This window comes from Anser brachyrhynchus (genome assembly GCF_964034855.1).
Source record: "Anser brachyrhynchus genome assembly, chromosome: 24".
NCBI lineage: Eukaryota > Metazoa > Chordata > Aves > Anseriformes > Anatidae > Anser > Anser brachyrhynchus.
This window is the reverse complement of record NC_137717.1, coordinates 2,397,172-2,417,703: the sequence shown is the minus strand read 5'-3', so window position 1 is coordinate 2,417,703 and position 20,532 is coordinate 2,397,172. Positions and strand designations below refer to the sequence as shown.

Below are 20,532 nucleotides of genomic sequence, written 5' to 3'. Positions count from 1 at the left end.
AAGGCGGCGCCCGCCGGCCCCGCCGCCGCCGCCATTTTGGGCCGGCCCGGCCCGGCCCCACCGCCCCCCGCGGGGTGTTGGGGGGGGAACACACGCGGGGAAAGGGATCGGAGACCCCCTGAAGGGACAACGGGGGTCCCCCCACCGGGGACGGGAAGGTTGAGCTGTGCGGTGTTGGGGTGCTGGGCTATGGGGAAGGCGCTGGGATAAGTGGGGCGTGCTGATGGTTTGGTGCGTCTCGTTACCAGGATCTAAGAGGGGGTTTAAATATGCCGTGAGCCACGCAGAGCTAGCAATTAAAATGGTATTAATGAGTTCTCTTGAGCTGGAATGGCCTGTGGTAGCTCTACAGGAGGCATGGGCCCTTGGTGGCTCCGCGGTCACAGCCAGGCACGAAGCACTCGCTGCTCCTGCATGGGTTTTTCATCTCTGGTCTCATTACATCATGACAAACATCAGCTGCCCCTGCTCAGCTCCAGGGGCAGGAGCCCTCCGTCTTCATCCCCTCCTCAGGACAAAACTGGGCTACGCAGCTGTCCTCTGCGGCCACCCTCTTCTGTGAGAACAGAATTTAACAGAAAATGGAACAGGTGGACAGGGGCTGAAACCTCCAACCTCAAGGAATTTCACAGGACCCACAGGCCAAACGTGCTCCGCAGGAAGGCACCGCAGCTGTCCGATGCTTCACAGCACTGTCCTTAGGCCGTCTAATAGAGTACACAATTAAGGAATAAATTCCTTAGTAGTTGAGGTCCTGCAGTGCTAGGGCAGTCATTAGCTCCTTGTGGGTTTATGGCGAGATGCCTTTGGCAGGGGAGGTTTTTCTTTTTTAAAGATTCATTTCTTGTTGCTGGATTGAAGAATAAAGAACAGGAGGGTGTGTTCGTTTCTTAGCAGTTTTTATTTTAAAGGATGCTCTGGTCTGAGCCTTGCTGGCAAACCAACATGAGTGGTGGGGTTACACTAGCAAGTGATCTATTCACAGCCCCCTTTCTTGGTCCTGCTCTACCTAAGAACAAGTGAAATTATAGAGACAAGAACAACCCATTTTAAACGATATATGTTAGACTTACTCTCCCTAAATGGCATACAAGAGTGAAAACACTGATTGTGTGGCATGACTTTATAGTAATGTATGAAACCTCAGTAGCATTGTTTCAAGACAATGCAAAACGTGATCTTTTTTTAATCCTAGTTTTAATTGTATGAGGTAATGGAAGAAAGCCGCAAAAATTCAAAGTATTAAAAAGAAGTGTTTTCACTTCTTACTAACAGGACCAAGCAAGGGGAACTCCTGCTGTCACGAACAGGAGCTGCTCACATCCACAATTCATGTGATGGGAGCAGAACTTAGTGTGCGGTTGCTTTTTGCGCATGTCTGCATGCTGAAACCCGGCTGGCCGCTGGGGCTGAACATGGCAAAGCGTGAGCCTGGAAGCCTGCAACACCTAGCGTTCACAACCAGCAGCGGCTGCTGAAAAACGTGTATCATCCCACAGCAGGGTGCTGCTTACCTGCATCAGATAGGCATTTCCTTCAAAAACACCATAGTCACAGCCATTGACTCACCCATCTGCCTTGCCGGTACAGCCAACGCTCCTGCAGAGTTCCATAAAAGCACCTGAATTCAAAATGAAGCCAGTTACCGCTACAATTCGGAAGCCATCTGTCAAACCCTGCGTTTACAAATCCAGCCTGCCGAGTTGGGAATCCAGTGACCCTGCAGCAGAGAACACAAGGTAGAGTTCGCACACTGTGATTCACACCGAAACTTACAGAATACCTGAGCAGAATTTACACCAAGGCATGGCATAAATCGAACCACCACTAGTTAAGGCATCTTACTGACCAGCTGAGTCGGTTGGTGGTCAAGAAAGACCTGAGGAACCCTGGAACGAGGTCATCGCCCCTCTCTGTTTCCTCTTCCTTCGGCATTGCTGCAGTCAGTTCAGCCTCTCTGGGCACAGAGGTGCCTCTCTGAGCCCTGCACCCTGGTTAAGCACGCAGATTCTACTACCAAATGTCTCTTCAGCCTTTTAATTCTTTCTCTAGTCTGTTGGATATTTCCATGACATATTTCCTTCCAAGTTAAAGCATATGTTTACTTAAAAGCACGTTGTAGCTCCAAACTTCATCAGCCCTAGGTTTCCTAGGATTTGATCCAAGTGATCGTTACCTTTGAATCATTTTGGAAAGGCACTGGGGTGAAGTTATCCTCTGCTTTTGAGCTTAGGCTTGCCTGAAGGCGAACAATCTCAGTTCCCAAACCCAACGGATCTCCACTGCAAAAATGAAAAAAAAAGAAAAAGGAAAGCGGATGTACTGATTTGCTGAAGATGAAGGTTATTTTAAGCAATCATGTGTCCCCAGTTCATTTATAGCTGTCATGTTTTGTCCTCGTCCAAAAGCTTTTTTTGTCCTTACCGTAATATTTTTAGCGAAGTACAGTTTTCTGAGGAAACAACAAACCCTCACCTGAAATAGAAAAGATGAATAAGCAAACAGCTCTTTCGTTTATTAATTTGGGACTCTCTACTGTAGAGTCACTTCTCCGGGTAGATACAGAGTCTGTTGATGCTGCATTTTCTCTAGATGTTGCTACGTTATTTCTGAGAACATTTAAAAAAATACATCCATTCTGAACATTCTAAACATCTCTATGCTTTGCTCATTCTGAAAACAGGTAATTAAAATCCTCCTTTTTGTGTCACTAGAGCACTAGTCACTAGTATATTTCTATCGCTTTCTAAATCCTCGCACATCAGAAATAAGTATCTTGTGGTAACAAGGTCCACAGGTTACACAATGCGTACAACTTTTAATTCAAAGTTAAATTATTTAAGACATTTGTTTACAGGCAACAGTATTGGTTGCTCACTCTGTACATTGCATTTATTAGACATCAACAAGGAAAAACAACATTTGGCACAAGAATGCCTTTTTATTATTATTATTTTTGGACACATGAACACAAAATATCCCTGCAGGCTAAAAAAAAAATACATTGCAAATTGTACACAACCAGCATCTTATCGCAACATGGGGCTGCTAACCCACCCAGAACAGTTTAGAAAGAGTACCTCGTATTGCTATAGACATACATCCAGTCCAAATTTAATAAAATACAATTTTAAACATTACAAGTCTAACAATATAGAAACAAAAGTTACATCGTAAGTCAAAATGAACAAATGCAAACATTTTACATTGAAGTTTCAGCCTCTAGACATAGAAATATGAAAATGTCAATAGCAAGGTATAAGAAAATCTGTAAGTGATATTACAAGATCTTTCCTCAAATGCACAAGGAAAAAACCTTGTAGTTGAAACAGTATTGATACAATGCCCTCCAAACCCTGCCTTCTTAAAATGAAAGCAGAGTTACTCCCTTGCTATTGAGCAAGAAAAATCCTACAGCACATCCACAAAGGTAGTTTGGGGGGTAGGTTTCGTTAAACACTGTATCTGAACAAATGTGCCTTTACCCATTTGAAGAGCAAAGCTGTTGATATAGGTTAAATAACTCTGACACTTGTGTCTGGAGCAAGAGACGTACTGCATGAAGCAAATTTGCCTGTATATCACAACCTCTTATGCCCTTTGGATGCAGCTACAGGCACTACACTAAACTGTGGTACTTACAACAAGAATAAATAAGCCAGGCTGTTCAAATGTTTGAGACAGGCTAACTAGTGATTGCCAGAGCTTGTTCAGAATTCAGCTGTTCACAAAGCAAGCAGAACTGGTTTGAAAATGGGGTTTCTGCCCACCCGCCTCCCCCCCACCCCTTTTTATTTTATTTTTTTTAAAGTGTCAACCACCCCCTTCCCCAACTCTTTAAACTTTGCTACATTTAAAATCTTTCACACCACATAGCTAAACAGTGGCCAACAGGCTTTATTTATAAAAAAACAGAACGAAACGAAAACACCCTAAGAACTACATCTACAGAATGCACATCTTCCCATTGATTGACACATGCATAACGATTCAGTCAGTCCCAAGGGGTTAATTCAGATCGTCAAGCCCAACCTCCAGACTCAGCTTGCAGACCCTCAGAGGACACTATTGCCAAAACTTTGATCTTACAGTTACCACCGAGCAACAGTCCTGAATTGAAACGCTCTTCTCTCAAAGCGACAGCACTGCACCCTTAGCAGTGGTTTTTTTACATTATTATTTTTTAAACAATGGTGTTCTAACACAGGATTGAGTTAGGGTTCTCGCCATGCTTCCCAGGGCTAGCTGAGATCTAACAATCCACATAGTCTGAGGTTAAATATTCAGTCCAGTCACAGGCAAACAAAAGAGAGGCTCTCACTTCACTCAATCTGAACTAGGAGTGCTTGGCACTGGACAACTAACTAACTGGTGATAAAACGAAGCATTTGTTATGCACCCTTGATTAAACCAGTCACATTCTTGCCTAGTGCACAAACTCAAACAGTGATCTTTGATCCTATAACTTAAAAAAGGGTGCTCAGTTTCTTTTCAAGGTGCCAAAGTTCTCCATGTGTGTTGGGTCAGTCAGAGTTCATTCTAAAAAGGGGTTTTTGTGTTCTCCCTGAACGAGTACTGAGAAAGCAGCCATCTAGCTGAAGCAGCGGTCAGTCTCCCACCCACATGTCCTGATTTTATTACACAAGTGAGGTATTCTTTAAAAATAAAAATAAAAAAAATAAAAGGAATCTTTTTTCAATCTAAACTCGTCCACTATACGTGCCAAGAGCAGAGTTTGCTTCAGTCCCATTTAGAACAGAAAAGAAAAAAAGTTTAAACTTAATTTAATGAGACATCCTATTTGAAAGAAGGTTATAAAACTGTTTGAAGACTAACTTCAGCGTACTCTGGTACAACTGAAAAAAACAGCATTTAGAAATGTAAACTTTAATTTATTTACAAGCTTAAAGACTGAAGGAAACAGCATTTCCTATTGCTGAAATTTTGAGGGGGCTGGTTCCTAAGCTTTGGAACAGCAGACAACTTAGCAGCAAACCCCACACGAGTATCAGAGACCACAGTGCAATCGTTGGACTTCGCAAGCTTCTGTTATCAAAGTAGTGGTGTTAGTTCTACTCGGTTTAGGAATAAGCTTTTAATCTGCGCTAACTCACGTTAACACTAAAGAGGAATCTAGTCTTCGTGTACTACGGTTGTGGATTCCGAGAATGAAACCAAGCCCCTCTTCTTTATTACACATTGCAGCTGAAAAAAGCCAAGCAGATTAAAAAACCTTAATTTCCTATAGGCTGGGACAGAATCAGTATATTAGACTTACATTGGTTAAACATGCTGTTGAATGCAGTTGTGTGCGCAACCTAGATTCCCAGGGAAAAAGTTTAAAATGCTGGTACAAGTCCTCAGGTTGCCTGTCACACAATACATTTAGACTGTACAGATTGGCAAGCCTTTCCTACATGTAACACCCAGTTTCCAAGCTTATAAAAAAAGTTGTAGACAGGACACCAACAGTGAATATAAAACAGTTAAAAATAATTCTTAAAAAAAGCATGGAAGTGCGTCTTTTCTAATTAGTTTCAGAAACTGCCAAATTGTGTGTTCAGAAAACGACACGAGAATGTTGGTTAAACTCATGCACAACCCTCAGCTAGAAAATTACACTGTTAGGGGGGCTTAAAAAACAAATATTTATTGCCAAAGTTAACCCTTCTATGAGAAAAAAGTTTTAAAATCACTTAGATTTATCAAACCACACAGCAGCATAAAGTGGGCACTTTTGTAAAAGTTTGCAAAATACCTAAAAGCTAATTTTTTTTTTATTTTTTTGTATTTTTTTTTAATCATTTTTAGAGGGGGAAAATGATGGTTCAGTATTTCCTATGATACCATGGCAGTATTATTTGTAACCATTATAATTAAAACCTACTGACAGGCATCACTATCTGGTTATGTTACACATTCACAGAACAAGAACCACCTATATTTGAACTCGCAGTATAGTGCAATTGCTTTGCAGCCCAAGTCTGCAGAGATTAAAAAGATAATTAGTAAAACCGACAAAAAACTGCAATACCTGTGAAAGTTATGTTTGTCAAAAGGCATTTACAGTAGTGAAGTCTAAAATCTCCATTAAAAAATCTATGGCCCCACACAATAGAACAATTACATTTAACTGGAGTAAAACATTTTGCCATAATATGCATACTCACTAAGCAGTGCATGAAGACGGGGGATCAGTCGTCATGATAAACTAATGGGATGAGAAGATAACTTAAAAACCGTAGCTAGCAAAATATTCAATAGAAACCTTTCATGCCAAGTCCTTTAAAAATTTCAGGATGATCGGCCTTTTGCGCTTTGAGGTAAAAATTCAGTCCAATGCATCAGAAAAGACAGTCTATGAATTCCTATTACACAAAATAATGAAACGAATGGCTCAATTGTGTTGGTGCATCAGACATTGCTGTGAAGTACAGATTCAGTGCGACTGTTCAGAGCTGCTGGTAGTGGGCAGTCTGAAATAAACCGGGCCCTAGCTATAGCAGTAGGCATTGACAACATTTCAGGACTGCACGAGTTGTTGGTTTTGCCACATCTTCCCAGATGCTCTCAAGCAAAATACATTGTGTGCTGAGTGTCATGGTGGATCTGCACTGCCTTTGCCAGAGCCTGAGGATCACGGCCATTGCTCTGTCCTGACACGTGGCTGCCTTCCGCGCTGTAAAAAGGCAGACACATACAGAGAGCCGTGAACAACTGGGCCAACAAGCCCAGAATTCGAGTTCGTTATCTGGCTACCAAGACAGCGAGGTACAGTTCCTTACCTGTCGTGATCCTTGTCCACAAGATGGTATCTGGCCCTAAACGCTACCAGCCTGGCGTAGTATGCAGGAGCTGGAATAGAGACTGATCGTGTACACCGGACGTACGTGTGACACAGCTGATAGGTCAGCAGCTGTAGCTCGTCTGCAGTAAAACAGTTGTCGTCCCACAAGACCTGATAGTGGGAGGGCCGGCTGGTTCCCTGTGGAGAACAGAGGAGCATTCAGCTGGACAGCATCAACACAAACAGAGGTGGTACTGAAGGCTGTACCTTCTATCAGTACACTGAAGAGCGAGCGCCAAACAGGCACTGAACTTACGCAACTAACTCCAAGTCTGCCAAACCATAAATAGAAGCAACATTACTCATCGGGACAACAATAAGGATTTAGTCCCACAGCCTGAGCACAGCGGAGCTGAAACGTTACCTGAATTCCTGCGTGGCTACAGAGGTAAAAGTCAAATTCAGAAGGATGCGTGATCGTGCTGTCCACAGTAGTGCCTGCCGGTACGTTGCCACTCTTACCCACCTGATGTGGAAAGTTTATTATTAGCCCGTGTTTGTTTTTCTTTAGAAGTGACCCAAAAATACCTCCTTAGATAGACTCTACTTAAGGTTGCTTGAGAATTTACTGCTCGAAAATGTGAAAAAAATAAGGTAATTTACATAGGAGGAATGAAAGTGTTCTCTGCAAGTTCGTGGTTAGAAACTTCACCAGATCTAGTTGGTGCATAATCAGAGAAAAATAAAGTTTCTGCCAGCACCATTAAAATTGCAGAGTGGGATATAGCCTATATAAGTAATTCAGAATATGGAAAAAAGGCAGGCTTTCTGAAATAGACTTCACACCCCTGTTTGCAATCACACCCGAGATGTTTATTTCTAGCAAACCTGTGATCAGGAACTATCCTAAAACAGGTTCCTTCGTTGGCCTCGGGATTTGTGACATAGGCAAATATTATTGATGCCTATGAACAGAACAGGCGACTAACTGAACAACTAGCATGTGTTGAGAATCTCCGACTATAAAAAAAAAAATGAGGTTACAGCTCCAGATACACAAATCCAGGGATACAGAGTATGCTCATTCCAAAAGGGGCTGGGAACAAGCTGTTCCATCCGACTGCCTGATGTAGAGCAATAAAAAAAGGGGAGGAACTGGCTATTTTGGTCTCACAGAGAGCCTGTTCCACCACAGAACTCCTACTGTTTGTATAGATTTGTTCAGTTCCAATGGGTGAGATGGATTCCACCCCAGTTACCCAAACCCAGCTACATTCCCTTTGCCACTGACTCCTTGCTTAAATACCCGACATTACTTGCCCTTTCAGTTTTGTCAGCACAGAATAGCCTGGTGTGATGCCTTTTCTGCACAACAATGTACGTTATTCCTGGTCTATAGTCTTCTTCCAAACTAATACAGGCCTTCCGGATTGCTATGAGCTCTGGCCACGCTACCTAGAAGTAGAAGATTTAATTATTAGGTGCAGAACTCAGTACATACAATATTATTCTTTCCAGGTATAAGGGCCTCTTTATAAGGAGCACAATCAGACAGGATAGCTGTACCTTGTGTCTCCCCAGAAAAAAATAAATCAAAAAAAAAAAAATCAATAAAACTGCAAATTGTCCCCTTAAACAAATGCAATCCACGTTTACATTTTCAAGCGCCTTTTCACAAGCAACAAGAAATCATTAGACATTACCTGTTTCATCTGCCCTTCTGATACTCCCCCTCTGTAGTAAATGATCCGTGTAGGCTTGAACCGAGTGGATTTGTAAAACTGTATCAACAGTTCTCGAACCATGTTAGTCAGGTCCTGTATCACCTCCTGACTGTACAGCAATTCCTGGGAGGTCTCCTGACGGGAGGTCTGCACACGCACTGTAGCACAGTAACGGCTGGGGTGGCCGTCCATGCTGCCTACCACAGCAGCAATAGAAGGCTTCTTTCCATCCCCGGCAGGAGGGTGGGTGACATCTGCTCCCAAGAAGATCACTGGCTGCTGGAACACCGAGGGCCTGTTTAATAAGATTAAGGTATATTAAATAATGATGCTCGGAAGTGGAATGAGTAAAGGAAGGGAGGAGAAGAAAAAAAAAAAAGACAGCTAAGGAAAGTATATTCAAACCATTCAAGAGTCCTAAACCCATGCCTGAATCTTTAAAAAGATCTCTACCTCAAGCTCTTACAGTCCAGACAGAACAGAAAGCAGAGAACCAAAGGCAGACAAACTTACAAGCATTTATCACAAGTCACTCTGCCTCACTCCTTTTCTTTCAGTGTGGAAGGAAATACAGTGTGCTTAAGGAGGCGGCACAAGAAAAAGGTAGACAGACTGACCCAAAAGCAGGTAAAGGACCAAAAGAGACAAACATATAAAACCACCTTTATGAGCTTGTTTTCTCACACACACTGCTGGACTCCTCTAACACTGAAGAGACTCCTCAGCACAGAGCTTACAAGGCAGATTCTAAACAAAGAAGCACCCTCCTCTGTCCACTTTAGTCTGTGGGTATTTCTAACACACTTAATATTTTGAAAGGTACAATTTTAACTAGCAACACAAAATAACACCATTTTGCTTGACAATCCAGACTTCAAGGAGAGCTTTAGATTTAATCTTACCTTTGATGAGGCACAAGCACATTGTTGATTCCTCCAAGCTTTGCGTTTATCTTCAGACAGAGGTTGGACAGTGTTTGCGGGGACGTTTTCACCACGTTCTTCACCTGAACACACTGAGTGGCCATGCCAAGAAGTGTGTCACCAACCCGCTTTACTTCAGCTGTGACAGAAAAATAAGACAGTGGTTCCAATTACCTGAACAGTCAGTAATTCCATCTGCTTTCTCTTATTTTTCTCAAATGCTATGCTAATTCAAATCCTTACAGGTTCACTGACAAAGGCTCAGCCTGCTCTTTAGGACGCAAAAATTCTCCAATGAGACCTAACAAACCAAACTAAAAAAAAAAAAAGCAACAAAAAAGCAACAAAAATAACCTAAACCACCTCTTAAACTGAAGACATCGCCTGCTCTGTTTCCTTCCTACCAATGAAGAGCACAGTAAGATGCCCAGTCGCTGTACAACTACTTAACGTTTTACAGCCTCTTCTCCATACCATACACGGGTGTCTTTCCAGGTAGAATCACCACGATCAGCTGCAGACCAACGTAAGTCAGTTTTAAGTGTTTAAACATGGGCTCCACGCTGTCTGCACCCTGGGCGTATTTGCAGAAACAGGGCTGGCCTTGGATCGGCATCCCTGCATCCTTGGAGATCTTGCGCAGCTGGTCAGTGAAACTCCTGTAAATGAAATATAAATGGAAACAACCTCACCTTCTTACTGTGTTTCACTTTCCTGTTAATTCTATCGACAAGACCTAAGCTGTTTCAGCTATTTCACAACACTACCAACTTGATGCTACACTGTTTTATTAAGCTATTCTATCACGGTAAGAAATCACAAGATTTTAATCTTGTATGAGGAAAAGTTTCATAAGCCTCTGTTCCTGTAATTGCAGAAGCCTTGGGAAAACAAACATACATGTAAGTTGAATATTCTGAGGCAGATTCCCAAACTAACACCGATGCGCTGGTAAATTTCTATCATCCAGTGAACTTATCTGAATTTTACTGCAACCATGATTTTTTACTGCATGTTTCAGTGGTTCAAACAGCACCTGATATACAGGACTCTGCAAAGTAAACTGAAGGAGGGGGGTGGAGGGAGAGAGGGAGTGGTGTACATTGTCTGGGAGGCAGTAAAGGTTAAAAAAACCCCAACAAATAGTTTAGATTTTGGAATAAAATACCATCATTTCTTTTTAAAAAACAGCAGAACACAAGCTGACTGCGGCCTCCACAGCAGGAAACACAGCCTCAGTGGTAAGGGAACTGATACTTTTCCTAGCCAGCCAGCCAATTAGGTTATAAACTTTGCTGTAGTCTCCTCCCAGGGCGCAAATATTTAAGACACGGAACTGCAGTTTCCTCTTTTTACTATTAGATGCATTAGTCAGCTTATACTGCATACCACCATTCAGAGATAAGAAGAAAATAATCCCTGAAATGGGTACTATTAATAAATATTAAAAATACTTACTTTAGTAAGTCTTCCCTGCATTGTTTTTGAGGAGCAAAACAGGCGACAGCCCAAACTTTAATCTCAATGCCAGCATAGAACTGTTTCCCTCTCATGTCCCACACGCCTTGGTTTGGTGTGGCCACAGTCTTGTTCTAGGTCAAAAACAATGGCAAATTAAAAATAAAATGCTGCCTGGTTTTGACTACAGCCAACCAGTGCTCAAGCAAAAGCACGCCTTATGAGAAGATATACGGAATACCACGGATATAAATAACCCCAGAACAAGATACTACTACAAGACACAGGAAACTCACCCTGCCTCCATATTGCAGCATTGGTGCTGGCAGAACTCTGCCTGTCAATTCTGTCATTTCATTATGGACAACAATACCAAACTCCTTCAGGTATGGATCAGGTCCACCAACCATGCTGTTACTTTTCACCTGGTGACAAGAAAAGAATTCATGTAACTACACCTACTGCTTCGGGGGACTCTGTGCTCTTTGCATTTAATAGGTTTAAAAGTATTTGTTTTAAAGTCCGATTTTTGAACTTCCACAATTTTTGGTTATTCTGGTTATCATGACATATGCTCTTCTGAAAGAGCCGTATTAAGTGACGAATGCAGATTGTTTAGCTGAAAAAAATGCTTACTAGTCTGCTGATTTCTTCCTGTCGGTCTGGTGCAGATCTCGCAGTTGCTTTTATCATAGTTGATGTCTGATTGTCCGTTAGCTTCTTGATACATCTCTGGCCTGCCACTATGTTGCACACCTACACAGAACAGTGAGAAGTGGCATGACACCATTTAACAAAGGATATACCACAACGCAAGAGAAAGTTAGATTCTTACCTCAAGCGGCAAATATGTGTGTTTCTGTTCCTGTCCTACTTGGAGACAGGGAAGATGAGGATATTTTAGCTGCAGACTGTACTTCTGCTTAAAATATTGAGCTACTGTACACTCCATAGCCTGCCCATTTTCCAGCTGCAGAGGAAACCTATAAAGGACATTTGTTCTGGTTAGGCTTTTTTATTTTTATTTTTTTATATAAAAAAAGGAAAAAGCTGTGTGGAAAATCTATTCCAGAGTAGAAATGCTTAAAACATTTATTTTCCTTAGCTACTGGATCTCTTGTTTGTAAGAAGATTTTATAGACAAAATACCAAATTTATCAAAGCTGTTTTAACAATTACCACCTTTGACAACCACATTAAGAAGTCAGGATACAACTTCAAGTTTTGTTGTGTTGACGTAAATAAAGCAATTGTCTAAACCCACATGATTCCTCTGGTCCACTAAGAGTGAACACTCTTTCAAAGCCACATAGCTTCTTCACCTCGGAAATCGACTTTTCTAACAAAAATACTATACCTAGAAAGTCCAAGATCTTAAGAACTGCCAACAAGTGCTTGTATACATACGTCTGATGACTGGCTGGTCGCCGAGTAACATTGCAAACTCGGTATTTTCTCTTCATCTGGCCGCAGTGAGTAACCTCTACTTTTAGACCTGAAAACGAAAATAAGTCACCTAAATAAAAGCAGACATAGGAGTCGCCTCTGAGAAAGAAAACAGCAAAAAGGAACAGACCAACTTCCCAATTGCCTTGCGAATTTTCATTACAACATAGTATTGACAAGTTTACAGATTTTTGATGCGGTGATGCTTTAGAACAAGCCTTTACCTCTGATTTCTTTGGTAAACTTGACACGTTGGGAGTCTGTAAGAGGCTTGGTTTGTTCATTGATGTTCTGAATGTCCAAGACCTCACACATGAACTCGATGATAGGCTGGGCACGGTAGAAAGCAGTGGCTGACACTAAGAATTAAAATAAATAAATAAATAAAAAATGTTAATTTAGAAGCAGCAAAGACTCTGTTACATTAGTGAGACAGAATTTCCTACACACCATCAATGTTGAGCATCATGTTCCACATGGCAGGCCTGACGGACTGGTGGAAACCAAACCAGACCTCCCTGCCACCACCCAGAGGGTGGTAATAGCCTTCAGGGGGGGAGAAAAAGGAGCGACCCACAGGAGTATACCTGAAAAAAACATAAGAAAATTGATAAATCTGATCGTTGCTTTCTGGTGGACCTTTTTAAAGTCATATGTTTAAAACACACTTCTATAGTACACTGTAACTGGTAGAACTAACTCATGGCAAGCATACAAAACCTTTACCGGCAGAGCAGTTGGAAAGGCTATAGCAAATTCCAGTTGGAAACATGACCAGCAGGTACAAGTCCCGAGTTCAGATCAAATTTCCCTATTCTAGTGCAAATTTGTAATGCAGGCATTGAATTACACAACAGCATCCCTCAACCCTTCTGCAGCAGGAAGGTGTAATAGCAGTAGAACAGCAGCAAGTAGTAAATAATACAAACGTAAGACAGATGCAAGATTGAGCCAGTTAGGAAGACACTGGAAGTACTCACCTCATAGAGGGAAGGTGCCGTGTGATTACATCAAGTGCCTGTACAGAATCTTCAGGAACTTCATTCAAGTGCCCTGCCAGAGCTTCCAGCAGCAACTGAAGGCTGACGACTGATACCCACTGAATGGACACTTTAAAAGTCTGGTCCTTCCCCTCCCCTGGAAGCGTCACCTCCATATCCACCTTACACATAAAATTAAGCAAAAGGTTTTGTTAAGGACTGCAGACTACCACAACGCTATGCAAGATTACTTTTTTCTCTTAAGTATCCTTTGATTCTTTATTTTTGCTGATTGGTTTGTGTAATTTGCTTAGACTATTACAATCAGTTTCCTTAAAATTTGGAAAGCTTGTAATTCATTCATCTGACGAAACCACAATAACTGCACTGAGGTATCTCGAAGTCTAGATTGTAAGTGATAATTAGTATGGTGAGTATGGTGACACCGAAACTCTGAAAACTTTTTTTTTTAAAGTGGCAACCAGTTAATAGCAAGATGTCTTGTGTTCCTAACAGGAAAACAAGAAAAAAAACTTTTGGTCAAAAAGAAGAATCACTGGGATACACAAATCTCAGAGTTCTAGCATAGTACTTGAAATTATTCTCACACACCCAGCCAAAGGGTAAATGGGAACTCATCCTATGTATTCCTCATGGCACTGTATCAGCAATAACCAGATCCCTGGGGAGAAGAGTAGATGGGGGTTATTTAAGTTTAGCATCAGGACTGGTTAATACAGATCTCAATCTGTCAGAGCCAGGGTGTTGTGAGCGTGGCCCGGCACACTAAAGGCCAGTGCAGCTGATTTAGTTTTCACACTCCTTGTAGCACGGTTCTTAGGGAACAGGAGGACATAGTTCAACAGTGCGGCCAAACCAAAACAGCTATTTGTCACCTAACAACTACTTTATCGTTTAACAAGGGAACTAGGGTTAGAACAGAGAAAATGGAAATTTGCATCAGGGCAAAAAAAAAAACAACTACTTGTAGCTGAAAGAGCACAATAGATTGTTCAGAGCATCACTGACAAGTTCACCAAGTGAAGAGATGGCAATTAGAAACCCAAAGATGTTAAACCTCAGTAAGGCACCTAAAAGCACCTAAATTACAGACACTGCCTGTGATTTCCAAGACTATACTAATACATGTGATAATATCTCGGGGTTTTGTTAATAAAACACTTTTCAAATGACACTGTAACAGTTTTCCACAGAAACTTAGATCTGCTTGTAGCAGCACTTACTCTGTCGCGGCCAATCGGTAAGGGGTGTGCAGTGTACATGTTCCGCTTCCCATCGTAGCCAGGCTGCCGATCACCAAATATTTGCATCTTGAAGTGTCTCACCATGGTATCCACCACTTCTCTACAGAGGAAGGCATCAGGTTAGGTTGGAGAACAGGAAAACCCAGCAATGGTCTTAGGCACTTTAAAATTCCTTTTTAAACTTTTTTTTAAAAGAACAGGGTAGGAGAAACAACACCACAGCAGAACATACACAAGTCATCAGCAGAAACCACGAGCAAAAGTCACTTCCAGATTATGACACTTAAATTTCAACATAAAAGGGTCTACATGCAAGGCAGGTGTCCAAACTCTCACTACTGTCAGCAGAAATACACTCAATATGGCCAGCAGAATCCGAATAACTCTTTGAATACAGGAGCAAATAAAAGCATCTACCTTGTGAGCTGGGGTGCTCTGTAGCTGGATTCTACTGATAGAACATCCACATCTGAACATCTAAAACACTGCAAACAGAATCCCTTCCCCTCTGCTACTAACAGCCATCTTTGTATAACAGACTGGAACAATTATCAAGCATGTTCACTTGCAGACTAGAAAATAAAAAGAGCTGTAGTTCAAAGCTGAGTGCTTTTCCTAAAGCCTTCTATATTACTGCCCACTTGCAAAATACCTTAATAAAAATAAAGAGAATATTGTATTACAGCTCGCTGAACAACAGGACAACTGCTAACCACGATACAAACACAAGCTGTTCTGTAGCTGATGAATGTTGAGGATGTACAGTCCTCCTAAATCGAAGCATAAACACTTTTAAAATATATATATATATATATATTAAAGTATTACTACTGTTAAACAACTCATACCTGTTCACTCTTCGGGGCCGTTTTTCTGGTTTGATATCTACATCATAGTGATAAACGTCAATCTTAGGGATCTGAACCTGGAAGTGGTTGGCTAGGAGGCGGATGGGTTTCCCAACAGTTCCCAGGCCTGGGCGGCGGGGTGGCTGGAAAAGGCTTGCTGGAGGCCCTACGGAAGTCAAAGAAATATGTGAGAAAAATAACTGAGCACTCAGTGCAGCGTCCTTTCAGGTGTATTTAGCTGGAAAGCATTCCTGGCAGGAAAGAAAGAAATCTTCAGTAGCTTCCTGGGATTGCAGATGGAGGTGTTCCCAGCGGCTCACAGCCTTCCAGCAGCTCTGAACTTCCAGGTGAAAAACGCGCTCCCTAAAGCATATATAGGTTAATGCCACAACTCCTTCTCTGAATTTTAGAGACATTTTTCATAACTATGGCTTACAAACTCGACGGAGTCCTGAGACAGACTGCAAACATTTACACACTATGCATCTTTACATAATGTGAACATAAATGCATTCCTACCTCCATTTCTAGAACAAACCAACAGCCACATGAGCCACACCTTTCCATTACTGGCTTGAAGTTCAGTTGTTAATGATTGCCACTCTTGGCATACTCAGGAAATAACACAACTTCTACCTGAAAATTAATGTAATCTAGAAACGGGGAATTGGACTTCTTATTCTGAACTAAACTTAAAACATATTTCCATATTGGATCCAGGTTAAAACAGTTTTGTCGTTTCCTTTTCATCATGAACACATCACTTTTGCTAACAGTGGGATTACTTTTCCCCTGGAGCATGACTCCAGCCAATTTCAAGTTCCAGCACAAAGAAAGGAATGACAAATGGTTTAGGCTTTCTGCTAAAAAGAAGAATAAGGGAACAAGCATAAAGACAGGTATAGACTCCTTACAGATGTGGAGAAGGTAATTTATTTGGACAGAAGTAATAGCTTCAGAAAAAGTTCCAAGGAGGAAATTAGGAGAGGTGTAAATAAGTACTTGCATGCAAACACGTCACTAGTTAAGTCTTTAGTTCAATTCCTCAAAGTGTTAAGATCTGAGATACCACGTTAACAAGATCAAACACTATTTTTTGTTGTTGTTAAATCTGTCACAGCCTCAGTTGATGCTGCATATAAAGCAAATGGAATTAGTGTATTTTCATGGATTTTGTCTGTATCTGCCAGTGCCTAGTGCATTCAATGTTTCTTTCCTCTGTTCTAGAGCAGCAAACGAGAGGGGAAAAAAAGTTTTACAATACAGGAATGTAATAATAAAGCAATAATATAATTTAGGGCAAATTCAGTATCGTAAGACTGTGTCAACCTACCAGTATCTACTGAAATCAAAGGCTCAAAAGTTTATACAAAAAAAAAAAGTATAAGCTGGAGGATGAAGCTTGTATTTGGGTATACTTCAGCACGCAGCAATAATCTTAACACAATCCTAAACTAAACCCAAGACCGAATCAAAGGAGCCTTCCAAGCCATCTAACGGCTACTACATTAGAACTCCCGATTTGAGGATACTAACCCTCGAATATTTAAGCAGAAGTAATACTTAGAGCATGTAAGCAGCCGTAGCCCACTTGACACGTCAAGCTGCAGCAGCACCGTGGCTGTTTGGGCCACAGACATCCCACACGACACATCGCTGGCTCTGCACCCGCATGAGTAATCGCGATCAGTCCAGGAGCTCCCAACGCCGCAGTTAAACGGGTTGTAGGGTACAGTTAGTACTTAAAAAAAGCTACAGCTATCTTGACAAGCGTGAATCATCAAGGGCAATCAAAGTTTGCTGTGCTTATTTGGATACGAGAGAGATGATCCATTAATCCTGTGCTAATTAGCCTGAAGTAAGTGCAAGCACTGACCTCCCACAAGAGATTAAATGACAACTATATTTACCCATTTTCCTGCCTCGCTATTGACAACTTTTGTAGGCAGGCATGGCAATGCTGACCTAGGTCAGCTTTGATGTAAGGAGACAGAACTTACATCTTCGCCTTCCTAAAGTTATTTCTCAAAGGATTCTAGAGAATAAGTTAAAAGCTGCTTCCCCCTTTGGAGCCAGGCTTCCTTGCAAGTCGCAGCAATTTTATCAGGACTTTTGCCTGGTCAGCCTGACTAGGATTATACTCACTGTTTCTCTTAATTTCTTCTATCGTTTAGGTTCTCTGAACCGTCAGCTGAGTTACTTCAGACAGGAAGTACTTTTACAAAGCCAAAAGAGGATCTGCTGCTGAAGTTGGGAGTTAAGAGAGGACAGGCTACATCGTGTATCTACATAGCAGAATCAAAACAAGCCCTCCACTAACTGTTTTAGAATCTGGATTCTTCTGGAATCGCACCTTTCTGTCAATAAGCATTTCCTATTCTGCTAAAATTAACAGCACTTCAGTTATACCAACAGCTTGATCAAGATCTTTATCAACAACACGCACGGACCACTTGGGTTGAGAAACACGTCTTGCAGTCATTTCACGGAAGAATAATTAAGGAATAAGATACCAGTAAGAAAACACCACGTATGAAATAATCCCAATATTTAGCCAAACTTTGTTAAAAAAAAAATAACAGCCAATGTGCACGCTTTCAGAAGGCATCACCTTAAGACTCTTCGGTGGCCAAGTGTCAAAAATCAGACCGTAGGGCTTACGGGATTTGGGTGTAGTGAGTGTGTCCCCGTGCCCCCTAAGCCCTGCGCTGCCCCCCAAGCCTGGTGACACCCCCCAAGCCCTGTGACACCCCCCAAGCCCTGCGACCCCCCTCCACGCAGCCCCTACCCCACTGACAGCCGGGGCCTGTCCGCCCCGGGGCCCCGTCCTGTCACCCTCGGAGGTCTCGCCACCGGGCAGCCCCCGTCAAAAAACTTCCCCGGGAGCCGGCGGCCGGTGCTGCTGGGGGCTCCGAAGCCGGCCGGGGCGGCTGAGCCCCTCCTGACGGGCCGCCCCCGGCCCCCTCACGGCCGCCCCCGGAGGCCTCGCCGCGGGCTCACCGGGCCCCGGCGGGAGGCGCTGCCCGCCCCAGGCCTCAGCTGCTGCCGCCCGGCCGGGCCCGAGGCCTTCCTCCTCCTCCTCCTCCTCCTCCCCCCGGTCCCTGCCCGCCCCCCCCCCCCCGCGGCTCTCACCGGGTCCCAGCGCTTCCATGGCGGCGGCGGCGGCCTCGCTGCGGTCCCCCCCGGCCCCGCCGCTGCCGCCGCCGCCGCCGCCTCCGGCCCCGGGCCCCGCCGCCGCGGCGTAACGCTTGATCTCGGGAATATTGGCTCCGGGGGGGGGGCCCGGCGGGGAACCGGGGCGGGGGGGAGCAGCGGCGGGGCCGGACGGAGGGGGGGTGGAGGAGGAGGAGGAGGAGGAGGAGGAGGAGGAGGAGGAGGAGGAGGAGGAGGAGGAGGAGGAGGAGGAGGAAGGGGCGCGGCGGGGAGCGCTCCGCTTCCCCGAGCGGCGGCGCAGCGGGGGGATCGCGGGCGCCGAGCCCGAGCCCGAGCGCGCCCCCGCTGCCGCCAGCACCGGCTGAGGAGGAGGAGGAGGAGGGAGGGAGGGGGGGGAGGAAGGAGAGGCCCCTCCACGCTGCCCGGCGCCGCCGGCTCGCGCACGCGCACCGCCCCCTGCCGGCGGGGGCGCGCACGCCGCCTCGCACCCTTTCGCCGCCGGCCCGGCAACAGGTGGAGGCGGCGGGGCTGCGCGCGGCCCCGTGCGCGGCCCCGACGGCTGGTGACGGGAGGTGGGGGCACCTCCGAGCCGCACCCCCCAGCCGCGGGACGGTCGGTGTCAAAGGCGAGCTGCGATGACCCCCAAAACAGCCGCTGACAGCCCCCGTGAGCCGCTGGAAACATAAGGCGGTGCCAAAACAACCCATAACGCCCCCAAAAACAGCCGCCGTCAGCCTCTGTGTTCCACCGGAAATGTGGCAGAGCCAAACCAACCCGTGACACCCCAAAAACAACCACTATCGGCCCCCAAAACCAGACGCTGTCAGCCCCCATGAGCCGCTGGAATCATAAGGCGGTGCCAAATCAACCTGTCACACCCCCAAAAACAGCCACCGTCAGCCCCCGTGAGCTTCTGGAAACCTGAGATGGTGCCAAAACAACCTGTTACATCCCCAAAAACAGCCGCTGTCGGCCGCCATGTGCCACTGGAAACCCAAACGCCTCAGAGCTGGAGCCAGGACCTGAGGGATGCTGTGAGGGAGGAAAGCCCCACTGATGGGTGCAGCTCGCTCGTCACGGCTTCGTTAGGAGTGACGGCCACCCGGCAGCTCGCAGTTGGTGTGGGGATCAGGAACAGCACTCAGATATCACTTGGGGTGCCTGGAAGGTGCCCTGATAGGGAACAGGACAGTGCCACCAGGATTTGGGGTGTCAGGCTCCTGGGACACATGCCAGGATGACCCCGTACCTCACTGTGGCCTGGCCACCTCGCTTCGCCTTGCTCTCATGATGAGCTGCCCCGGCACACATCCCTCTCCTCTCTCAACAATTCTCAGCTGGCTCACAAGAAGGTCAGAAGTCAAAACATTCGATAAATAATAAATGCCGAGTCCATCATATTTGCTTTTTTTTTCCATCTGCAGGGTTGCTATTTTCCAAGACCTCTCCTACAAGTCGAAGCATCAGAAACCTATTTTAAAACATAATGAAGTCTGATATTCTCGTAAAAGTGCCTTACATCAGTTAATAAATACTTAAGGGAAACACTAGTATTACAAGACCAGTCACAAAACTACCATGATGTATGGCAATGTTTCCATGCTATTATTCAGCATATCTAAGTATAAAAATATAGAGAACATATACATAGGACTACACAAATAGTACTTTAAAAAGATGAAGAGACAATCTCTGCCTCAAGAAATCCACAATACCAAGGCTTGGTCCTGCAAGATACTGAGTATGGCTACTCAAGACGATACTTCATGCATTAGAAATTCAAAAAAGCCAGCAAGCAATTAACCTGATAAATATTACAAACACGCTGAGGCATCCTGACTGCAAAGTAGCCAGAACCTTATTTCTGTCTTATTCCACCCTTATATTGAAAACACCTACATGTTTCCAGTGGTGAGGCCGAATCTGGTTATGACAGAAAAAGTTCCGA

General features: G+C 44.1%; 1 protein-coding gene across 2 annotated transcripts; it reads right to left on the bottom strand.

Annotated features, from left to right (window-relative positions):
- Positions 1-882: 882 nt before the first annotated feature.
- AGO4 (argonaute RISC component 4) lies at positions 883-18,946 on the bottom strand. Of its 2 annotated transcripts, none has more exons than XM_080567339.1 (18): positions 18,564-18,946; positions 15,432-15,597; positions 14,563-14,683; positions 13,319-13,500; positions 12,789-12,925; positions 12,563-12,697; positions 12,300-12,387; positions 11,728-11,875; positions 11,529-11,648; positions 11,189-11,317; positions 10,893-11,026; positions 9,909-10,093; positions 9,414-9,573; positions 8,491-8,806; positions 8,108-8,242; positions 7,212-7,313; positions 6,786-6,985; positions 883-6,679 (listed from the first exon to the last, which is right to left on the bottom strand). In XM_080567339.1, exons 1-18 carry the CDS (start codon positions 18,580-18,582, stop codon positions 6,571-6,573), a joined length of 2,586 nt encoding a protein of 861 aa, XP_080423465.1. In that variant the 5' UTR covers positions 18,583-18,946; the 3' UTR covers positions 883-6,570. The 2 variants fall into 2 exon arrangements, with proteins under 2 accessions (XP_080423465.1, XP_080423464.1); XM_080567338.1 differs by having other exon boundaries at positions 18,859-18,927.
- Between the last annotated feature and the right edge of the window lie 1,586 nt (positions 18,947-20,532).